The following is an 18,136-nucleotide window of genomic DNA, read 5'->3' on the forward strand; positions in this document are numbered from 1 at the left end:
CCGCCTAACCAGAAAAACCCGCCTCTATCCCCCTCCTAACCAGAAACACCCACCTCTATCCCCCTCCTAACCAGAAACACCCGCCTCTATCCCACTCCTAACCAGAAACACCCGCCTCTATCCCACTCCTAACCAGAAAGCCCCGCCTCTATCCCACTCCTAACCAGAAAGCCCCGCCTCTATCCCACTCCTAACCAGAAACACCCGCCTCTATCCCACTCCTAACCAGAAACACCCGCCTCTATCCCCCTCCTAACCAGAAAAACCCGCCTCTATCCCCCTCCTAACCAGAAAAACCCGCCTCTATCCCCCTCCTAACCAGAAAAACCCGCCTCTATCCCACTCCTAACCAGAAACACCCGCCTCTATCCCCCTCCTAACCAGAAACACCCGCCTCTATCCCCCTCCTAACCAGAAACACCCGCCTCTATCCCACTCCTAACCAGAAACACCCGCCTCTATCCCACTCCTAACCAGAAACACCCGCCTCTATCGCTCTCCTAACCAGAAACACCCGCCTCTATCCCACTCCTAACCAGAAACACCCGCCTCTATCCCCCTCCTAACCAGAAACACTCGCCTCTATCCCCCTCCTAACCAGAAACACCCGCCTCTACCCCACTCCTAACCAGAAACACCCGCCTCTATCCCCCTCCTAACCAGAAACACCAGCCTCTACCCCACTCCTAACCAGAAACACCCGCCTCTATCCCACTCCTAACCAGAAACACCCGCCTCTATCCCACTCCTAACCAGAAACACCCGCCTCTATCCCCCTCCTAACCAGAAAAACCCGCCTCTATCCCCCTCCTAACCAGAAACACCCACCTCTATCCCCCTCCTAACCAGAAACACCCGCCTCTATCCCACTCCTAACCAGAAACACCCGCCTCTATCCCACTCCTAACCAGAAACACCCGCCTCTATCCCACTCCTAACCAGAAAGCCCCGCCTCTATCCCACTCCTAACCAGAAAGCCCCGCCTCTATCCCACTCCTAACCAGAAACACCCGCCTCTATCCCCCTCCTAACCAGAAACACCCGCCTCTATCCCCCTCCTAACGAGAAAAACCCGCCTCTATCCCCCTCCTAACCAGAAAAACCCGCCTCTATCCCCCTCCTAACCAGAAAAACCCGCCTCTATCCCACTCCTAACCAGAAACACCCGCCTCTATCCCCCTCCTAACCAGAAACACCCGCCTCTATCCCCCTCCTAACCAGAAACACCCGCCTCTATCCCCCTCCTAACCAGAAACACCCGCCTCTATCCCACTCCTAACCAGAAACACCCGCCTCTATCGCTCTCCTAACCAGAAACACCCGCCTCTATCCCACTCCTAACCAGAAACACCCGCCTCTATCCCCCTCCTAACCAGAAACACTCGCCTCTATCCCCCTCCTAACCAGAAACACCCGCCTCTACCCCACTCCTAACCAGAAACACCCGCCTCTATCCCCCTCCTAACCAGAAACACCAGCCTCTACCCCACTCCTAACCAGAAACACCCGCCTCTATCCCACTCCTAACCAGAAACACCCGCCTCTATCCCACTCCTAACCAGAAACACCAGCCTCTACCCCACTCCTAACCAGAAACACCCGCCTCTATCCCACTCCTAACCAGAAACACCCGCCTCTATCCCACTCCTAATCAGAAACACCAGCCTCTATCCCACTCCTAACCAGAAACACCCGCCTCTATCCCACTCCTAACCAGAAACACCCGCCTCTATCCCCCTCCTAACGAGAAAAACCCGCCTCTATCCCCCTCCTAACCAGAAAAACCCGCCTCTATCCCCCTCCTAACCAGAAAAACCCGCCTCTATCCCACTCCTAACCAGAAACACCCGCCTCTATCCCCCTCCTAACCAGAAACACCCGCCTCTATCCCCCTCCTAACCAGAAACACCCGCCTCTATCCCACTCCTAACCAGAAACACCCGCCTCTATCCCACTCCTAACCAGAAACACCCGCCTCTATCGCTCTCCTAACCAGAAACACCCGCCTCTACCCTACTCCTAACCAGAAACACCCGCCTCTATCCCACTCCTAACCAGAAACACCAGCCTCTACCCCACTCCTATCCAGAAACAACCATGCCTCTACCCCACTCCTAACCAGAAACACCCGCCTCTATCCCACTCCTAACCAGAAACACCAGCCTCTATCCCACTCCTAACCAGAAACACCCGCCTCTACCCTACTCCTAACCAAAAAAATGCCAGCGTTGCTCACATTTGTTATATGAATTGAAAAAAAAAAATGTTGTGTAAAAAAAGATTATTTTACCTATATACAGTACGGTAACATTGCAGGTTATTATGATGAATAAAAATGTTTGTCAATTTTCACACCTATTTTGGTAAATTCAAATATTTTGGCACTCAAAGGGTTAACTGATGGCGGAGTCCCCCTTTGTATCAAACTCATATCCTGCAATCAGGGAACCAACCACGTCTTTGGGGACCGGCATCCTCTTTTACCCAAAATGATCAGGAGACTTTGCATAGTGTAAAATCATTTTTCATTTATTCACAAGCTATGCAATAAAATGCAAACTTACACAAAGACAATATCCAAGGTATGTGCAGAACAAGGAGTCCCAGCATCATGGTCTCCACTACCGCAGACCTTCCACCCAATGGAATTTATATGTTCCATGAATGCTGCAGGTTTGGCAAGTAAAAAAAACACATAAGACCAGCTCTACCCATGGTCGGAGAGAAGTGTGTTGGGTATTGATGAGCCGCAGTATCACAATTCCCGTTGCTAGTTTAACCCTAGCGAAATAGAACACAGTGAAAAAATCATAATGTACATCGCTCAGTGTAAACCGCCATATTTAATTTTTATTTTGTTAGGTTTCTTCTATATCGAGCATGATCAAAACAAATACTACAATAAAAATGACTGAGCTGGACAATGGTAGGGTTCACTCTTTGGTACCCAAAACCTTTCAGTGTCCTTTACACTTTGGGGCTAATGTAGTGTCACATGCACAGCAGCTGTACGTATGGTTGTGTTCCGTGCTCTCCTCAGTGTCGGCCGGGTCCAAGTGGCTGTACATCTTATGAGGGGTATTCAGGGGAGACAGCCGTGACCCTGGCCCATTTTTGTTTTGCTCAACTGCAAATTGCCAAGCAGGATTCAATGTCCCACCTGCCGATTGGCAATAAGGTGGTGTTGCCGTGTAAAGGGTGGTGGATTGTCGAGATCCGGCCGTGATCGCAACAATTAACGGGCGATCTCGGGAAAACAGGGAAGACAGCATTAAATAGGCGCCTGCTGTTATTTCCCCTGTCGGAATTAGCATCAGGAATTGACTACCCCCTTTGTCTATTTGTGGGCAGCTGTCGACACCATCGTCGGTAATTTGTAGCAGCCCAATGCTTTGGGGCAAGAGATCTGTCAGCCACATGTGCACAGTCACCTCTGAATAGGCCGCAATTCTGTCTACACGGTAAACTGGCACTAAGTGCGAACATGGTGCCTCCAATGCATGCACAGACTGCGAATACACAGATGCAGCACCTCTGCATTCACCACTGAATCAGCCCCTTAATAATGTCCGCTGCCCACGTTCCACAAGTATCGGCAGACAACTTATTGAACAAACTCATAGCTGAACACAGGATAAAAATATTGATTTATCAAAAATGAAAAACTGTCTTGTACAATATCCTACTTTATCGAACATGGTGAATAATAAATGATAGAAAATGTTTCATGTACTCTTATAGAGATAAACATGGAGTTTAACACGATGGAGAATCAGATGTACAAATCATTCAACTCCCAGATGCCCTTAAGTCCAAGATCTGAGCCATCGCTGAATGTCACGGCTGGGCCTCCGGCATGGAGAAATGTCTTTGCCACTAACGTTGTCTCTAGAGAAGAACATCTCATCTGTGAAGGGTCAGAGGTCCATGTTCCCGGGTCACCATGAGCAACTTCATCTCGTCCAAAAAGCCCTTTCATTTCTTGGGATATCTGGCTAACGTAGAAGCAATTACATCACAGCAATGTTGGCATCAATGCGATCTCTGCAATGTTCCCAAGTCCTATAAATCAATACTCCTTGCTACTGCCGGCAGGTATCATGAAAGGCCTCCAAGGTACGAAAATCCCTCCACGTGGGTGGCAGGCCGTCCTGCAAAAACTTCCCGCAGCGTTGGCACGGAGCCTGGAACAGCTTGATATAACTTCTTAACCAGGTCTGCAAAGATGGAAGAGGGAAGGGGGGGAAAAAAAGAAGTGAAATCAGAAATGTCATCCCAGCTGTCATGTTTAATACACTCGGTGACGAGATGACACTCACTGGCATGGACCCATGCAAGACGCACTGAATTCACAGCAGCAAAAGTGCCCCAACTATTTCGCTCTCTCTTTCCAAGGTCACAAGATAGCTGATTTTAACAATTATCAAGAGATTGTACTTTTTTTCCTCCAAGGCTCAGCTCTCCTAAATTCAGCAGCCCATCTGTCAGGGAAAATTTTATTTAACACGCAGGAAAACCGTCATACTCGCCAAAAATAAGAAGCACTGCACAGATATAATGCTATAAATACATGTTTAATATGCTGGATTTTTGCAACATTTTACATTATAAAATGCTCCGCCATCCTCAAATTCTGTTTTAGAGAAAGAATATCAGATTTCATGTTCCCTTGATTAATTAGGAATATATCTTTGGGCAGCACACTGTGTGTAGTGGTTGGCATTTACTGCCCCACAGCACTGAAGTCCTAGGTTTGAGTGTCACTAAGGGGGTTATTGAATCTGTTCCCATTGGATTGAATAGGTGAAATTTACATTTCACCTATTCAATCCAAGTGTCGAGTCTTAAAACAGGGCCGAAACTAGGTGTTTCGGCGCCTGGGGTCAGGCAGCGGGGGTCCGGGGACTGGAGAAGGTTAACTCCGGCTCCTAGCGCTGCTGGGCGGTGGGCGGGAGGCAGATTTTGAAAAGACTTGCCGGACGCTGATTGGCTAGTCTTTTCAAAATCATCAGCGCTTCCCGCCGCCAGGCAAATAGCGAGCGGCTGTGTATGTGAAAGCCGCCAGGCAAATAGCGAGCGGCTGTGTATGTGAAAGCTGCCGCTACACCATTCCCTGGACCCCCGCTGCCAACATACCTGTGTGTAGCGTCCAGGGACTGGTGTAGAGGCAGCCTTCACTCACTCCATCTCCTAGCGCTATCTGCCTGGCGGCGGGAAGCGCTGATGACTTTGAAAAGACTTGCCGGACGCTGATTGGCTGAATTCAGCCAATCAGCGTCCGGCAAGTCTTTTCAAAACCTGCTTCCCGCCCACCGTCTGGCAGCGCTAGGAACCGGAGTTAACCCACCAGTCCCCGGGACCCCGCTAGGACCTAGTATTAACCCACCAGTCCCCGGACCCCCGCTGCTCATCCCAGGGACCACGCTGCTGGGACACCACACTAGCGCCCCCACCCTCCAGCGCCCGGTGCGCGTGACCCCCTAGCCCCCCCTAGTTACGGCCCTGCTTAAAATACATGGATCAGTGAATTACTCGCTGATCCATGAGTTTAAGTAGAAAATGTGTCTGTTTTCGACTATTTTCCACCGATACAGATTTGACTTTCACCTGCATAGGTGGAAAAACTGTCCGAAAGCAGCTGCATTGATCTGGACATCATAGGATACCCCTATGAGGCCATGAATGCAGAGGCCCATATTCAATTCCGGACTAAAATTTTACCAGCCGAAAAAAATGCAGTTTTCGCTTGTTGTTTTAGGTAAATTCGATTTGCCTAATCAATCCCAGTGCTGACTTTTTTTTGTCAGGGCAAAAATCCAGCATCAACGAAAACCACTTGTATCGTCGAAATTGCCGCAAATTCACAAGGTGCAAGAAAAGTATTATACCCCTTTCACACTCGCAGAGCCGGGTCATACTCGGGAATATGTTCCCGGATGCTTCCTGGGACTCTACTCGGGAATGTACCCTTTCACACTGCACTCAGACCTGGGATCGGCCCGGGACATTCACACTGATCCCGGGAAATCCCTGCAAATACATATGTCATTAGAAATGGACTCCAGGGCTCTGAAAGATGACATCAGCATTTGTGAACCCAAGAAAGCTCCAATCAGCAGCTTTTTTAAAGTCCCGTGTACGGGACCATTCACACTGACCACATCCTGGGTCGTTTCCGGAATCTACCCAGGTCAGGACCTGGGTAGAAATTCCGGGATATTCTTTGAAGACCCTTTCACACTTAGCTAAATCCCAGGTTGATGCGCGTTCATGTGCAAAACCCGGGATATTTTTGCAAGTGTGAAAGGGGTATTATTAGGACTCCCACCTGATCAAGGCCTTCATTGATCTTTATACGTACTAATAAAGGAGATGTGACATTCACAATGACTTGCTACAGAGTAGCATATAGGAAACCGCAAGGTTTTTAGAATTGGTTTTGGCAGTTTGTAAAACGTTCAATACTTCCTAAAGGCAAAATACGCTGCGTAATCACCACTTTACATGGCCAATTTATGTGGGAGGGAAGAGACAGTCAGGATTGGCTGCCTAACTGGTAAACAGGCGGGATTACCAGAGATGAAGTCACTGTGTATTAGCAGCACTTTGGGAACAGTCTGTGTCATCTATAAGGTTTTTATTTTCCATATGGACCACGAAATCCATATGGTTGGATCAGAGAGATCCAAGAAAACCCAGATATACATTAATCCCACTGCAGAAACATTTGGGACCCAATTAAGTCACTTATGTACGATGTCAATATTATCTATGTAACAAATGGGGAGCAATGGATTTATTCAAATGAGTCTATGGGATCTTTCTACACTAACAGAGGCAATGAGAATTATTTAGTTATTAAATGTAGGAAAATTAGACATTAATTTAGTACTGTATTTAGCTGTATTAACTTTTGGCCGACCAGGTGGCCGGACAGGGGGGCCGACCAGGTGGCCGGACAGGGGGGCCGACCAGGTGGCCGGACAGGGGGGCCGACCAGGTGGCCGGACAGGGGGGCCGACCAGGTGGCCGGACAGGGGGGCCGACCAGGTGGCCGGACAGGGGGGCCGACCAGGTGGCCGGACAGGGGGGCTGACAAGGTGGCCGGACAGGGGGGCTGATAAAATAGTCGTACATAGGGACTGATAAGATTGTAATACAGAGAGATAGATATGATGGTTACCGGTAATGTGCATACACACGGTGCGATTTCCCTTGGACTCCCGGAGCCCAGAACTACAGATTTTGACTATATTTCTGTGCAATTTTGACTATGGCCGATTTGGACTAAACGATAACACTAGATTGCGATACTGATTCTGCGGGGACAAGCTGTATACACACTGTGCAATATGCACTAACTCAGAGCCGGAAAGAAGGACTTGCCCCCAGGACACCAACTTCCATCAGCTGTGATATAAATATCCTCCCATCCTCCGGCAACCACACACTCCTTCCATTGTTCAGCTATTCACAGACAACGGACAACTGCTGCTTGGTGGGTTATGTGTCCATGCCGACACCAAATACTTAACATTCCAAAGGTCAACTTGGACAAATGTCAACACAAGCAATAGGTAGATGTGGAAATAGTCAGCACATGAAAAGGCCGACATGAGACATTTTTTATTTTGTGTCAGTTTGTAGATTTCACCACATGGATTTAAAAAAGCAAAGACCTTTTCGTGTGCCGACATTTTCTCTATGTCGACTTAGTCCGTATCGCCTGCTTGATGACCATACACAGATATAGAACAAATCCTGATTGGTGGATGCGGCACAGAATCCATTCTTCATCTAAATGTGATGTTAGTAACCCTCGGATCCAAGCGAAATTGTTCCTCACAGCGACTTACGTCGGGGTGAAAGAGCGCAGGCTGTGAGATTAAAGTGCTCTCAAAGCGGAAGGTGATTAAGACGTTTTCTGAACGCTGCAAGCTCCGCTGCTCGGCTGACTGGTGAAGGGCCCAGAATTATTGACACGTCCATTGAGTGTCTGTCAGATGTTCAGGAACGGGATCTCAGCTGGAGTTTTAGCCAAATCAATCACAGAGCCCCCTCCCCGGGAGGTTATAGAGCGAGTACCTGCTGACTGCGCTGCGGGGCTGGGGACTGCGAGACCTTTTCACTTGTCAGAGCTCATTTGAGGAGAACTCCTCGGCTCCTTGTGTAACATTACCATGTGCGGTGATATGCAGCTCTCATTGGCCTCAACTCTACATAAAATCTTACTTTATTTCAAAGAACTATTAATAGAAATCGCCAAGGGCTGATATGGTCCTGCTTACATGCAATGAGGCACAAATGGTCTCCAATATTTTAGGGAGAAATCTCGCTCTTCTTGGACACCACCGCTGTGATATGAGCGCCGGAGTAAGGAAATGACGGTCACAAATACACAGGGAGGGGTCACAAATACACAGGGGGGGTCTTAACGCGGCCTCAGTCCTCATTCAACTAACAATTTACTAATGCTATTTTCAACTCAACACATGTGTCTCTACTACAAGACCTTCTTCCATACTGTATCATCGGATTTTTGTCTTAGGCTGGGCACACAAAGCTGGCGACTGATCACTGCGCCGAGGGGCTGATTAGCTATACAAACTTACCAATCAGTCCTCCATCTGTTGGGCCAGACGTCACAACTGGGCGGACATTTACATGTGCAGTGGCGGTGGTCCATGCCGCCAGAGTTAGTGCAGTCAGATATATCAGCATCCGCTGTGCTGCAGAGCCCAGTGTATATGTCCGGGGACAACGTACATATCCCCTAATGATATATCATTAGTTGGTCGAAAGATATATATTTCCCAGCCTTAGTATTATCATGTGTTTAAAATCTTTGTTTAAAGTATTTTTCAGAAATATTCCCAGAGGGAACAGAGCGATATTTAAGTTATTGGAAGTAAAGGGAAACAGACGTTAAATAGCCGATTCCCATCGTCTCAGTACACGAAAGAAACCCCAATCTTCCTTTACACCAATGTCATGCACCTGATATTACTGTGGTCATGTCAGGTAACCGTACCAAGCCTCTTGGGTTCACGTGCCAGGATTTCCACGTCCTAGAAACATTAGTATTTCTAGGCTTAGCCTTACCATAAATGATCGGACCACCACATCGGGCATCTGGGGCAGCTGATAATGCAGGAGGGCTGTTGTGGCATGATCTGTAACCTGAGAATACAATAAGAACAGTACATGATGTTAGGAACACATACCAATTGCTTGTGAAAGTAGTAACCGGCACCTAATACAAGAGAGAGGCAATGACCTCTTCTCCCGCTACTGCAAGCCCCAGTGTGCGTTGTCTGGTATACCGCCTACCGTGAACTTTGCATTATTTCATTCAGTTCAGTAAATCTCCATGTGTTCTAAAACATACACAAGGTTCCCAACTACCCCCCCATATAAAATGAAGGCTGATTTCCCTGCGAAGCAGAGAAACATCCTCAACATTTACCTTGACAGATTTCTGCTTGGGATTATAGACTACCTAACAAGGAGCTGGGGTTATCTGTGCCAAGAGGGCAAAGACAGACACTGACTGACAGAGGTAGATTGTTCCCAATGTAGTCTGGGCTTAGATGGGAGATAACAGGCAGAGGCAGACAGCTGCCCAACTGCAAATTCCCACTTTCCAGAAAATTATTTGACACATCTAAAAGAAGTGTAAGTACACATCTGGTGAAGTACAAGCGCGCAGCCAGCAGGGCTGTCAGGAGGAGAGACAGCCTTTATCTGTGCAAACACGGACATCGGAACGACGCAAAGATCAATGCTGAACGGGAGGTGGAAAACGAAGCAGAGGAACATTGAGATGTTGGCACTTTCTGAGTGATGGGTGAAAGAAGTAAAAAACAGTTGCTGGTGAGAAGAGAGACGTGAGCAGGACAGAGACATGGTGGTGGGGGGGGGGGGGCGCTCTGTGCATAGACAATGAGGACAGATACAGATCAATGATTACAAGGAGCAGAGGAACAGGTTTATCATCACCGTCAAGTACCGTCTCATGTACGATGTGTTCCTGGTATTTTATCTCTTCTACTCAAGACATCGCTTTGGGCTAAACTGAGTTCTCACCTGTTCTGCGTTTCTGAACATCCTGTTATAAAAGAAATGGGCCGTATGTATAAGGAAGTCCTGCCTCATTTATGGTCCATGTCATGTACTCGTCACCCAGCGGGAAAGGGAATTACTTAAAAGGCTAATGTGTAATGCAATACCCAGCCAAAAGTGCTCCAGAAAGAAAGCCGCTGCCTCAGACGGCACTGTAAGAACTATCCTGTAGTAATGAGCTGGGAATAATGTGTGACTGAGGGCTGTGCTACCCCGGCCTCTCTGCTGGCCAGCGTCACACAGAAGGGTATAGCAGTGCCTGGAATGGGCGTCATGGCAAGCCTTGTAATACTGGACATGTTAAGTAGAAGAAGGAACACAACTGGTTTAAATCAGAAAATAGCCAGCAACTTATGGCCAACGAGGCAAGTGAAAGTAACTGGCCCATCACAAGTATACAGGGACTCGATAAAAACTGGAATCGGACCAGACAGGCGCCATTCATCAAACTGCCATTCTGGAGCTTGTAGTGCCCCACCTGAGAGTGCATGTCCAAGGGGTGTCCCCTATTGGTGAGGGTGCATGTAACACCTGTCACCAGGGATATGGGGAAGGAGAGAGCCTCCCTGTATGGTCTGGACTCTTCCAGATTTTACTACATCCCCGAACCATACAGGGAGGCTGTCATGTCTCCATCCCCATCTCTCTGGTGATAGATGCCAGAGGCATACCCACCGGATGGGACGTTCCCCAGATCGGACACCACAAGCACAGTTTGATGACTGGAGTCTAAGTTCCAGGTTAAGTCCAGTTCCGGTTTTTACCCATTTCCAGTTTCCATCTGTTATGAGAAGAATATAAAGCAGCATTAATCAATTCACCGGAACCCCCGATAGCAGATCTGTTACAATACTGCTGATAGTGATTGGTCAGCCATATAGGTGCGATTATATAGCGCAGTGCTGGGCACGAGACGCGGTCATCCAGGTAACGCTCCTTCTCCGCTATAGGATTGTCTGTAATAAAGCTTCCGACTGCCGTGCTTCCTCCCATTACCACCGTCCCCATCACACACACAGAACGGATACGGATGAATACTGCAGGGCATGGGATATACAATGTAGGGAGTCATATTATACGCTGTATGTTAAGTACCGTGTTATACTGTACTCATGAGCCATGGGGTCGGCTATATTGTACTCATGAGTCATGGGGTCAGCTATACTGTACTCATGAGTCATGGGGTCAGCTATATTGTACTCATGAGTCATGGGGTCAGCTATATTGTACTCATGAGTCATGGGGTCAGCTATATTGTACTCATGAGTCATGGGGTCAGCTATATTGTACTCATGAGTCATGGGGTCAGCTATATTGTACTCATGAGTCATGGGGTCGGCTATATTGTACTCATGAGTCATGGGGTCGGCTATATTGTACTCATGAGTCATGGGGTCAGCTATATTGTACTCATGAGTCATGGGGTCGGCTATATTGTACTCATGAGTCATGGGGTCGGCTATATTGTACTCATGAGTCATGGGGTCAGCTATATTGTACTCATGAGTCATGGGGTCAGCTATATTGTACTCATGAGTCATGGGGTCAGCTATATTGTACTCATGAGTCATGGGGTCGGCTATATTGTACTCATGAGTCATGGGGTCGGCTGTATTGTACTCATGAGTCATGGGGTCAGCTATATTGTACTCATGAGTCATGGGGTCGGCTGTATTGTACTCATGAGTCATGGGGTCAGCTATATTGTACTCATGAGTCATGGGGTCAGCTATATTGTACTCATGAGTCATGGGGTCAGCTATATTGTACTCATGAGTCATGGGGTCGGCTATATTGTACTCATGAGTCATGGGGTCAGCTATATTGTACTCATGAGGTCGGCTGTATTGTACTCATGAGTCATGGGGTCGGCTGTATTGTACTCATGAGTCATGGGGTCAGCTATATTGTATCTATGACATGCCACAGGATACAAAGTTTCTGTCTTACATTGCTTATACAGAAGTGCTGTATGTGTGTCTGTGTATAACACTGTATTATTATTATTTTTGTATAACCGTCACAGGAGATACATCGAAAAAAGATAAAAAAAATTCTCTGTCTTTATTCCATTAACAAGTAAGGTAACGTGTGTGTAATGTTCCCTATGTCCTTCTAAGATCAGGTAGACTATGTCACAGCTAGTAATGGTGGTGCGGGTGTGTAGTGTGATTAGACTCCTGTGTCTAAAGGGCACATGAGCAGCAATCACTGCCAACTTGTCACGGTGCATGGTGATAGCGCCATGCCATGGAAACAGGCTGGTGCACTGCCTTAGGACAGACGGTCAGTATGAGCAGCGATCTGCCCCCCCCCCCCCCCCCGGCACCGAGAGGAGGGAATGCAGTTCCTGCAGATGTTAAGGTGATGAAACATGGATACGTACATCATTTACCCTACGTATAGAACCATCCGCATATACTTTATAATATGAGTGAGCCCTGTCACGGAGACTGAGACCAGATGTCACCGCGCTCTGTAGCAGGGAAGTAACAATCACTATTAATGGTAGAACGCTTGGTAATATTGTGCTACACTCACTGATCTTTTTGTCATGCCAGATATACAACACTGTACAAAGGTTTCAGGCAGGAGTAAATAAAATTAATGTGTTAAGTTTTTTTTTATCAATTAACTAAATGCAAAGTGAATGAACAGAAGGGAAATCTAAATCAAATCAATACTTGCAATACTTTTTTCTTTCAAATACGCCTTATTTACATTGCCATGCGTTTTAGATGCTCAAGCAGCTTATGCTAATTAAAATGATGTGCCTATATTGTGTGTAAGTGGTTGTATCGGCATATATAATGTTTTCTGGGAAGACCCTGTAACAGTCCTTTGCATGCAGATATAACCACAATCACACACACAGCAAGCCACATATCATTTTAATCAACAAGGTCTGCTTGTGTGTCTAATACGCATAGCTATGTGAATAAGATGCATTTTCGGCAAAACAAAGCCTCCCAGCGTTCGCAGAACTGAAGGGGAAGTGCCAGCTTGCTCACACCAGGCATCACGCAGTGCACGGTGTACTGGGGCGAGATGTTTGAGGACACATCTGTATTTCAGAAGGTGGAAATGCTGCTTTCCCAGAGAAACCCAGAGATCTCTTAATGACATCTCCAGGACTTTTTCAATGAGCAGCATGCGTACTAAAAATCTAGGCCACCCACAAAAGACAGACGAGAGGCAGCGATAGATATGATGCATCTAATCCTTGATAACTTACCCAGCATACTGACATTAAGGGGGGTATTCAATCCCCCACCACTATTTCCGACGGGGGAAATATCGGCGGGTGCCTATTCAATGTGGTCTTTCCCGACAGCATTGAATAGGCATCTCGGCAGAACGAACCCGACTTTAAAAGCGGCCGGGCCTATTCTGCCGAGAATGGCCATAGATTGTTGAGCTCACGGCGGGATCTCGACTATCCACGGCTGTTTCTTATGGCCACGCCTCCTTTTCAGCGCTCGGCAGGGGGGACACTAAATCCCAGCTGCTGATTATCAGTCGAACAGTAAAAAAACATATAAAAAAATAAAAATACAATAAAAAGGACAAACAATAAATGGTTAGTCAATAAAAAAGAATTAAGGAAATAATAAAAAAAAAAAAACAAGAAAAGAAAAATACTGATAATTAATGATTATGGTCTCTCAAATCTTAAACTTTAAACACCATAACCTGGAGACATGGACTCATTCTGCATTTGTGCTTAACCCTTTCAGGTCCAACGTCTAGTCAGGCTCAACAGCCTTAAGGCGACTATGCCCAGCGTGTATGGACAGCGATGATGTCAATCATCGCTGCGAGAAAGCCGCTCAGTGCATACACACGGAGCGGCTTTCCCCCTGCCCGGCACCGATGGAGGGGGGGAGACAGTGTTGCATAGCGCAGCGTAATACAAAGCCGTCCTGAAAGCCGCTCATCTGCTGGTATAACCAGCAGATGAGCAGCTTTCCCGGCGATGATGCGGGAGCGCGCAGCAGCACTCACCGGGGGCGGCTTTGAGCTGAAAGCCACTCAAACTGGGTATGTATGGGCCTTTAGCGCTAGTAGCAGATCCAGTGGTGAGACACTTTAACATAAGAACATTAACATTGTTCAACCTTCATTGTAGACCATTTTTGAATAATAAAAAAAAATCCAATTAATTTAAACCAGACTGTTTGAATTGCAAAAAAAACTATTTGGATTGCAAAGGGTTAACTGTCCCGGTGACACCCAATCTCACAGTGTGTATACTTTATTCTGCCCGCACCTGGACCGATCATCCCATACTCACACAATGACAAACGCTGGACCTACAGGACCATTATATGTGATCATCAGAAATGTAAAAAAAAAAAGATGTAAAACTAAAAAAATGTAATAAATAGAACCAAAAATTAAAATAAGCACAGCAGTCTATGAATAGGTCAGTCCTGGAATAATATAGACATATTGACATTGCGTTACTCTGTAATACTAAGCAATATTTTCAGGCGACTAACGGCCTGATTCAGACCTGTTTGCTAGGCTGCATATGTTCGCAGCCCAGGAAACCATCGCCTGGCGCCCGACCAAACATCCGCCCCCCCCTCCCACTGCATTAATTCACGCATTTGCATGTGAGAGGATGAGTACGGGTAAAAAATAATTAGATGGTCGACGATTAATTATTTTTTTCCCTATTCACAAATAAATATGCTGGGCGTTCCCCTGCCCCCTCCCCGACAGTGCGAAGGTCTTGGCGAGTGGGATACTCACAGGAGGCGTTTGCACAGGGGGTTTGCAGACCCCCACCATCGGAAACGGAGCCGAATTCGGCCCCATCAGATCAAAAATGAATCAGGCCCAAATTGGATGTCAGTAACAATCGCTTCCTCTTTCTGCCCATTTCCCTAAAAACTTACAAGCTAAAAACTAGTCCAAAAATCTAAAAGGCTAGAAGTCAAATAAATATATAAAAGTCATCCTGAGTTGAACAAAAATCTCAAAAGAAATTTGGTCTGGTCATAAAGAAGTGAATGACGGGTTAAAGAATGCAAAAAATCATGTATATATATATATATATATATATATATATATATATATATATATATAGATATATATATATAGATATATATATATGAGGGTCACTGCAAACATACAATCTCTTTAATTAGAGATTATATGTAAACAAGCATTAATGCAATTAATTATTTAAATACATCCAGTTGCCTATTTGATCTCTCTTCCATGATGTAGCTCTTGTCCTTTAGCAATAACAGGGGTAACTTCAACAACGGAATCTGTTCTCATTAAATAGAGTGAAGGTCACGCGTTATCGCCGCGTCCCCAACACATACAAAGTTCCAGAACAGTTCCGCGACAGAACACGTGTGTTAGAGACTGACGGTGGCGTACGCACGACTGACATGAAATGGACTTTTTCATGTCCGCTGTACAGAAGGTATTGATCGCTGCACACGTAGCAGAACTGATAAATACAATTTGCTTGTAACATTCCGACCCTATTAGTTTCATATTAAGGCTTCTGGGAAGACAGATGGTGGGCAGCTTTGTGAATGACCGTGAAGTTGTGCCCTCTCTCACCTTGAGAACACATCATCAATAGCCAGATCTATTGGCCTCATGAATGCATTCATCGTCTAGCACTTTAGCTTGCTTGCACAATATTGATGAGAATACATTTTCATACATTACACGGCTGTATTGTCTCTGCTGTAAAAACCTGAGGTCCCACAGCAGCTTGGCTCTGCAGTGTGGGATCATATCCGCCGAGTGCATGGAATGGGCTAATGCACACAGGAAAGCGGCTCGCCTGTGGGACATGTACAACGCCATAGAGGCCTAAATAACCAAACTACAGTATATCCCATTAATGTGTATGGCGTAAAGCTTGATCGAAGGTCATCCCTGAATAGACATTAAAGCAATTCAGAAAAATATAGCAGCTTAAAGTACGGTATAGGCACTGGCGGCAGCCATATTGTAAAGCAAGATCTTCTAAGAACCAGGTCCTAATGACAGCTGGACAACCCTCATGACCCACAGGAAGTCCTCATGGCCCCTGAGCACAAACATTTTTTGCAAGATTTACGCGCTCCCCCCCCCCCCCCCCCCCACCCCAAAGATTCTTTGTAGTCACACAGCGCTAGAAGAAGCTGTGTTTCCAGTGTGGTGTAAAAGAGCAACATGACAACACAAAAACACCCAGTGGACCTTTCCATATGCTAACAGAGGCTTATGCGGGCGGACTGTGTGTCACCTGTGCTTGAGTCGCACAGAAGATTTAGTGATGGTCATGAAGACGATGAATGACCAGGAAGGTCTTGCTGGGTGGTGCATGATAGGTCAATGGATCCAAAACATAGGGTAAAAAAGGTCAACAGGTACATTAGGTTGACATGACAATGGTCAACACATGTTTTTGTCATGATCTCACAACTTTTGGTTATTTTTCTATGCGTGTACACAACTATTTTGAACGGTAAGCAGAGCAAAGCTAGTCCGCAAGGGGACACATTATCCCTAATCCCGGGCATATCTGGTTAAACATAAAAAAAAACACCCAAAAATAAAGTGTTAACATTTTTATGTCAACCAATTTCATGTCTACGTGTCAACCCTGTCTACCTTTTACAGGTTGACCTTTTCACCCTGTTGACCTATTGATTGTCGACCCAATGGTGTTGACCTATTGACTGTCCTCCTCCCCGGTTAATCCACGCCGCCTTGCTGAGGAACAGATTGCAGTGCTAGGACACCCGCCATACTCGCTAGACCTAGCGCCATGTGACATATTTAATTTCCCTAAAGTCAAAACGGTACGCAAGGGAAGCCATTTTGCCTCAGTTACGGAGGTAAACAAGAAAGTAACAGCGCTGTTGAGAAAGCCGACGGAAAAGAATGTAGATGGGGAATTCATAGAACAATGGATTTAAAATGAACTTAATATAATGAAACGTTATTTAATAGCCACACCTTGTAGACTGCTAACCACATGCAAATAAGTGAAAATTATGACGGGACAAACAAAAAGACAATGGTTTAATGTTACGGATCAATAATATTGGCCTGTAATGTAATAGTTTATAGCACATTCTTATTAAGGCTGTACCGTTAGAACAAGGCTATCCCGCCATGGCACAATAAAATGGTCTAGTGGTGATACGGTGGCAGACTTCATTCACTTCTCTGACTGGTCTAATAGACGGATTATCTGTTAAACGGTTAAAGAGGAGCCTGAAGCCTTAATCAGGACAGCCTCCCGATGGTGTATTCATAGGCATTCGGAGCTTTTGTTTGGCCTTTTTTGAAGCTCGACATGATGCAAGCTGCTGTGTTTACTAGATCACATCATCTATTCATCTTCCAGTCGGCTACCTGGAGTTTGTCACAAGAACGGCTGAGCACATGAGGCCGAATCCCTTTCTCTAAAGACGATCAGGGAGGCAGACCGGCTTGCCAGGCCTAAGGAATACACTCTAAACAGACCATTTACTGGGAGAGTTTAAATGCCACATAAAAAAAAGAAAGAAAGAAAAGTGGAATATGCCTGTCGGTGGTCAACAGGGGACCCATTCTTCATTTACCGCCGCAGCGTCCCCTTGGGGAATCAAACTCTTCTGTTGTCCATGGTCTATTGTTGGCGGACTATATTGGTAAGATTTAGAGTTGCAGCACACAAAGGGAAGACGTAATGGCAAGGTTCTGCTCCCTAGCAGGAAGTTCACAATCAATCCGTAGGGTGTTCAGTAATGTGCGGTTTGCATATTGGTATACAAGGGCCTTTGTCTGATACCATATTTATGGAAAGCGCTGTTCTATAACAAACAAAGATATAGAATGGGCTTCCTTTTATTAGGAAGTGAACATACATTGCAAAATAAATGACTACACGAAAGAGACAAGAACATAATTATTCTAAAGCAAGAGAAGTGGTTATAGTCTTGGTATGAATAAACACCTTTTATTTAAACAGTAGGTACTCCCATGCCATTACTCTGCAACCAACGCA

General features: G+C 46.2%; 1 protein-coding gene across 2 annotated transcripts in view; it reads right to left on the reverse strand.

Moving 5' to 3' along the window:
- Positions 1-2,508: 2,508 nt before the first annotated feature.
- MED27 (mediator complex subunit 27) overlaps positions 2,509-18,136 on the reverse strand; it is a 197,921-nt gene continuing 182,293 nt past the window's right edge. The window contains exons 7-8 of one of the 2 annotated variants that reach the window (XM_083160916.1): positions 9,103-9,180; positions 2,509-4,217 (exon numbers count right to left, since the gene is read on the reverse strand). In XM_083160916.1, coding sequence (XP_083017042.1) covers positions 4,083-4,217; positions 9,103-9,180 — 213 coding nt within the window. In that variant the 3' untranslated portion in view covers positions 2,509-4,082. The other variant, XM_083160917.1, reaches the window with a different exon arrangement.

Source organism: Crinia signifera, chromosome 9, assembly GCF_055691185.1.
Source record: "Crinia signifera chromosome 9, ASM5569118v1, whole genome shotgun sequence".
In the NCBI taxonomy this organism is placed as follows: Eukaryota; Metazoa; Chordata; class Amphibia; order Anura; family Myobatrachidae; genus Crinia; species Crinia signifera.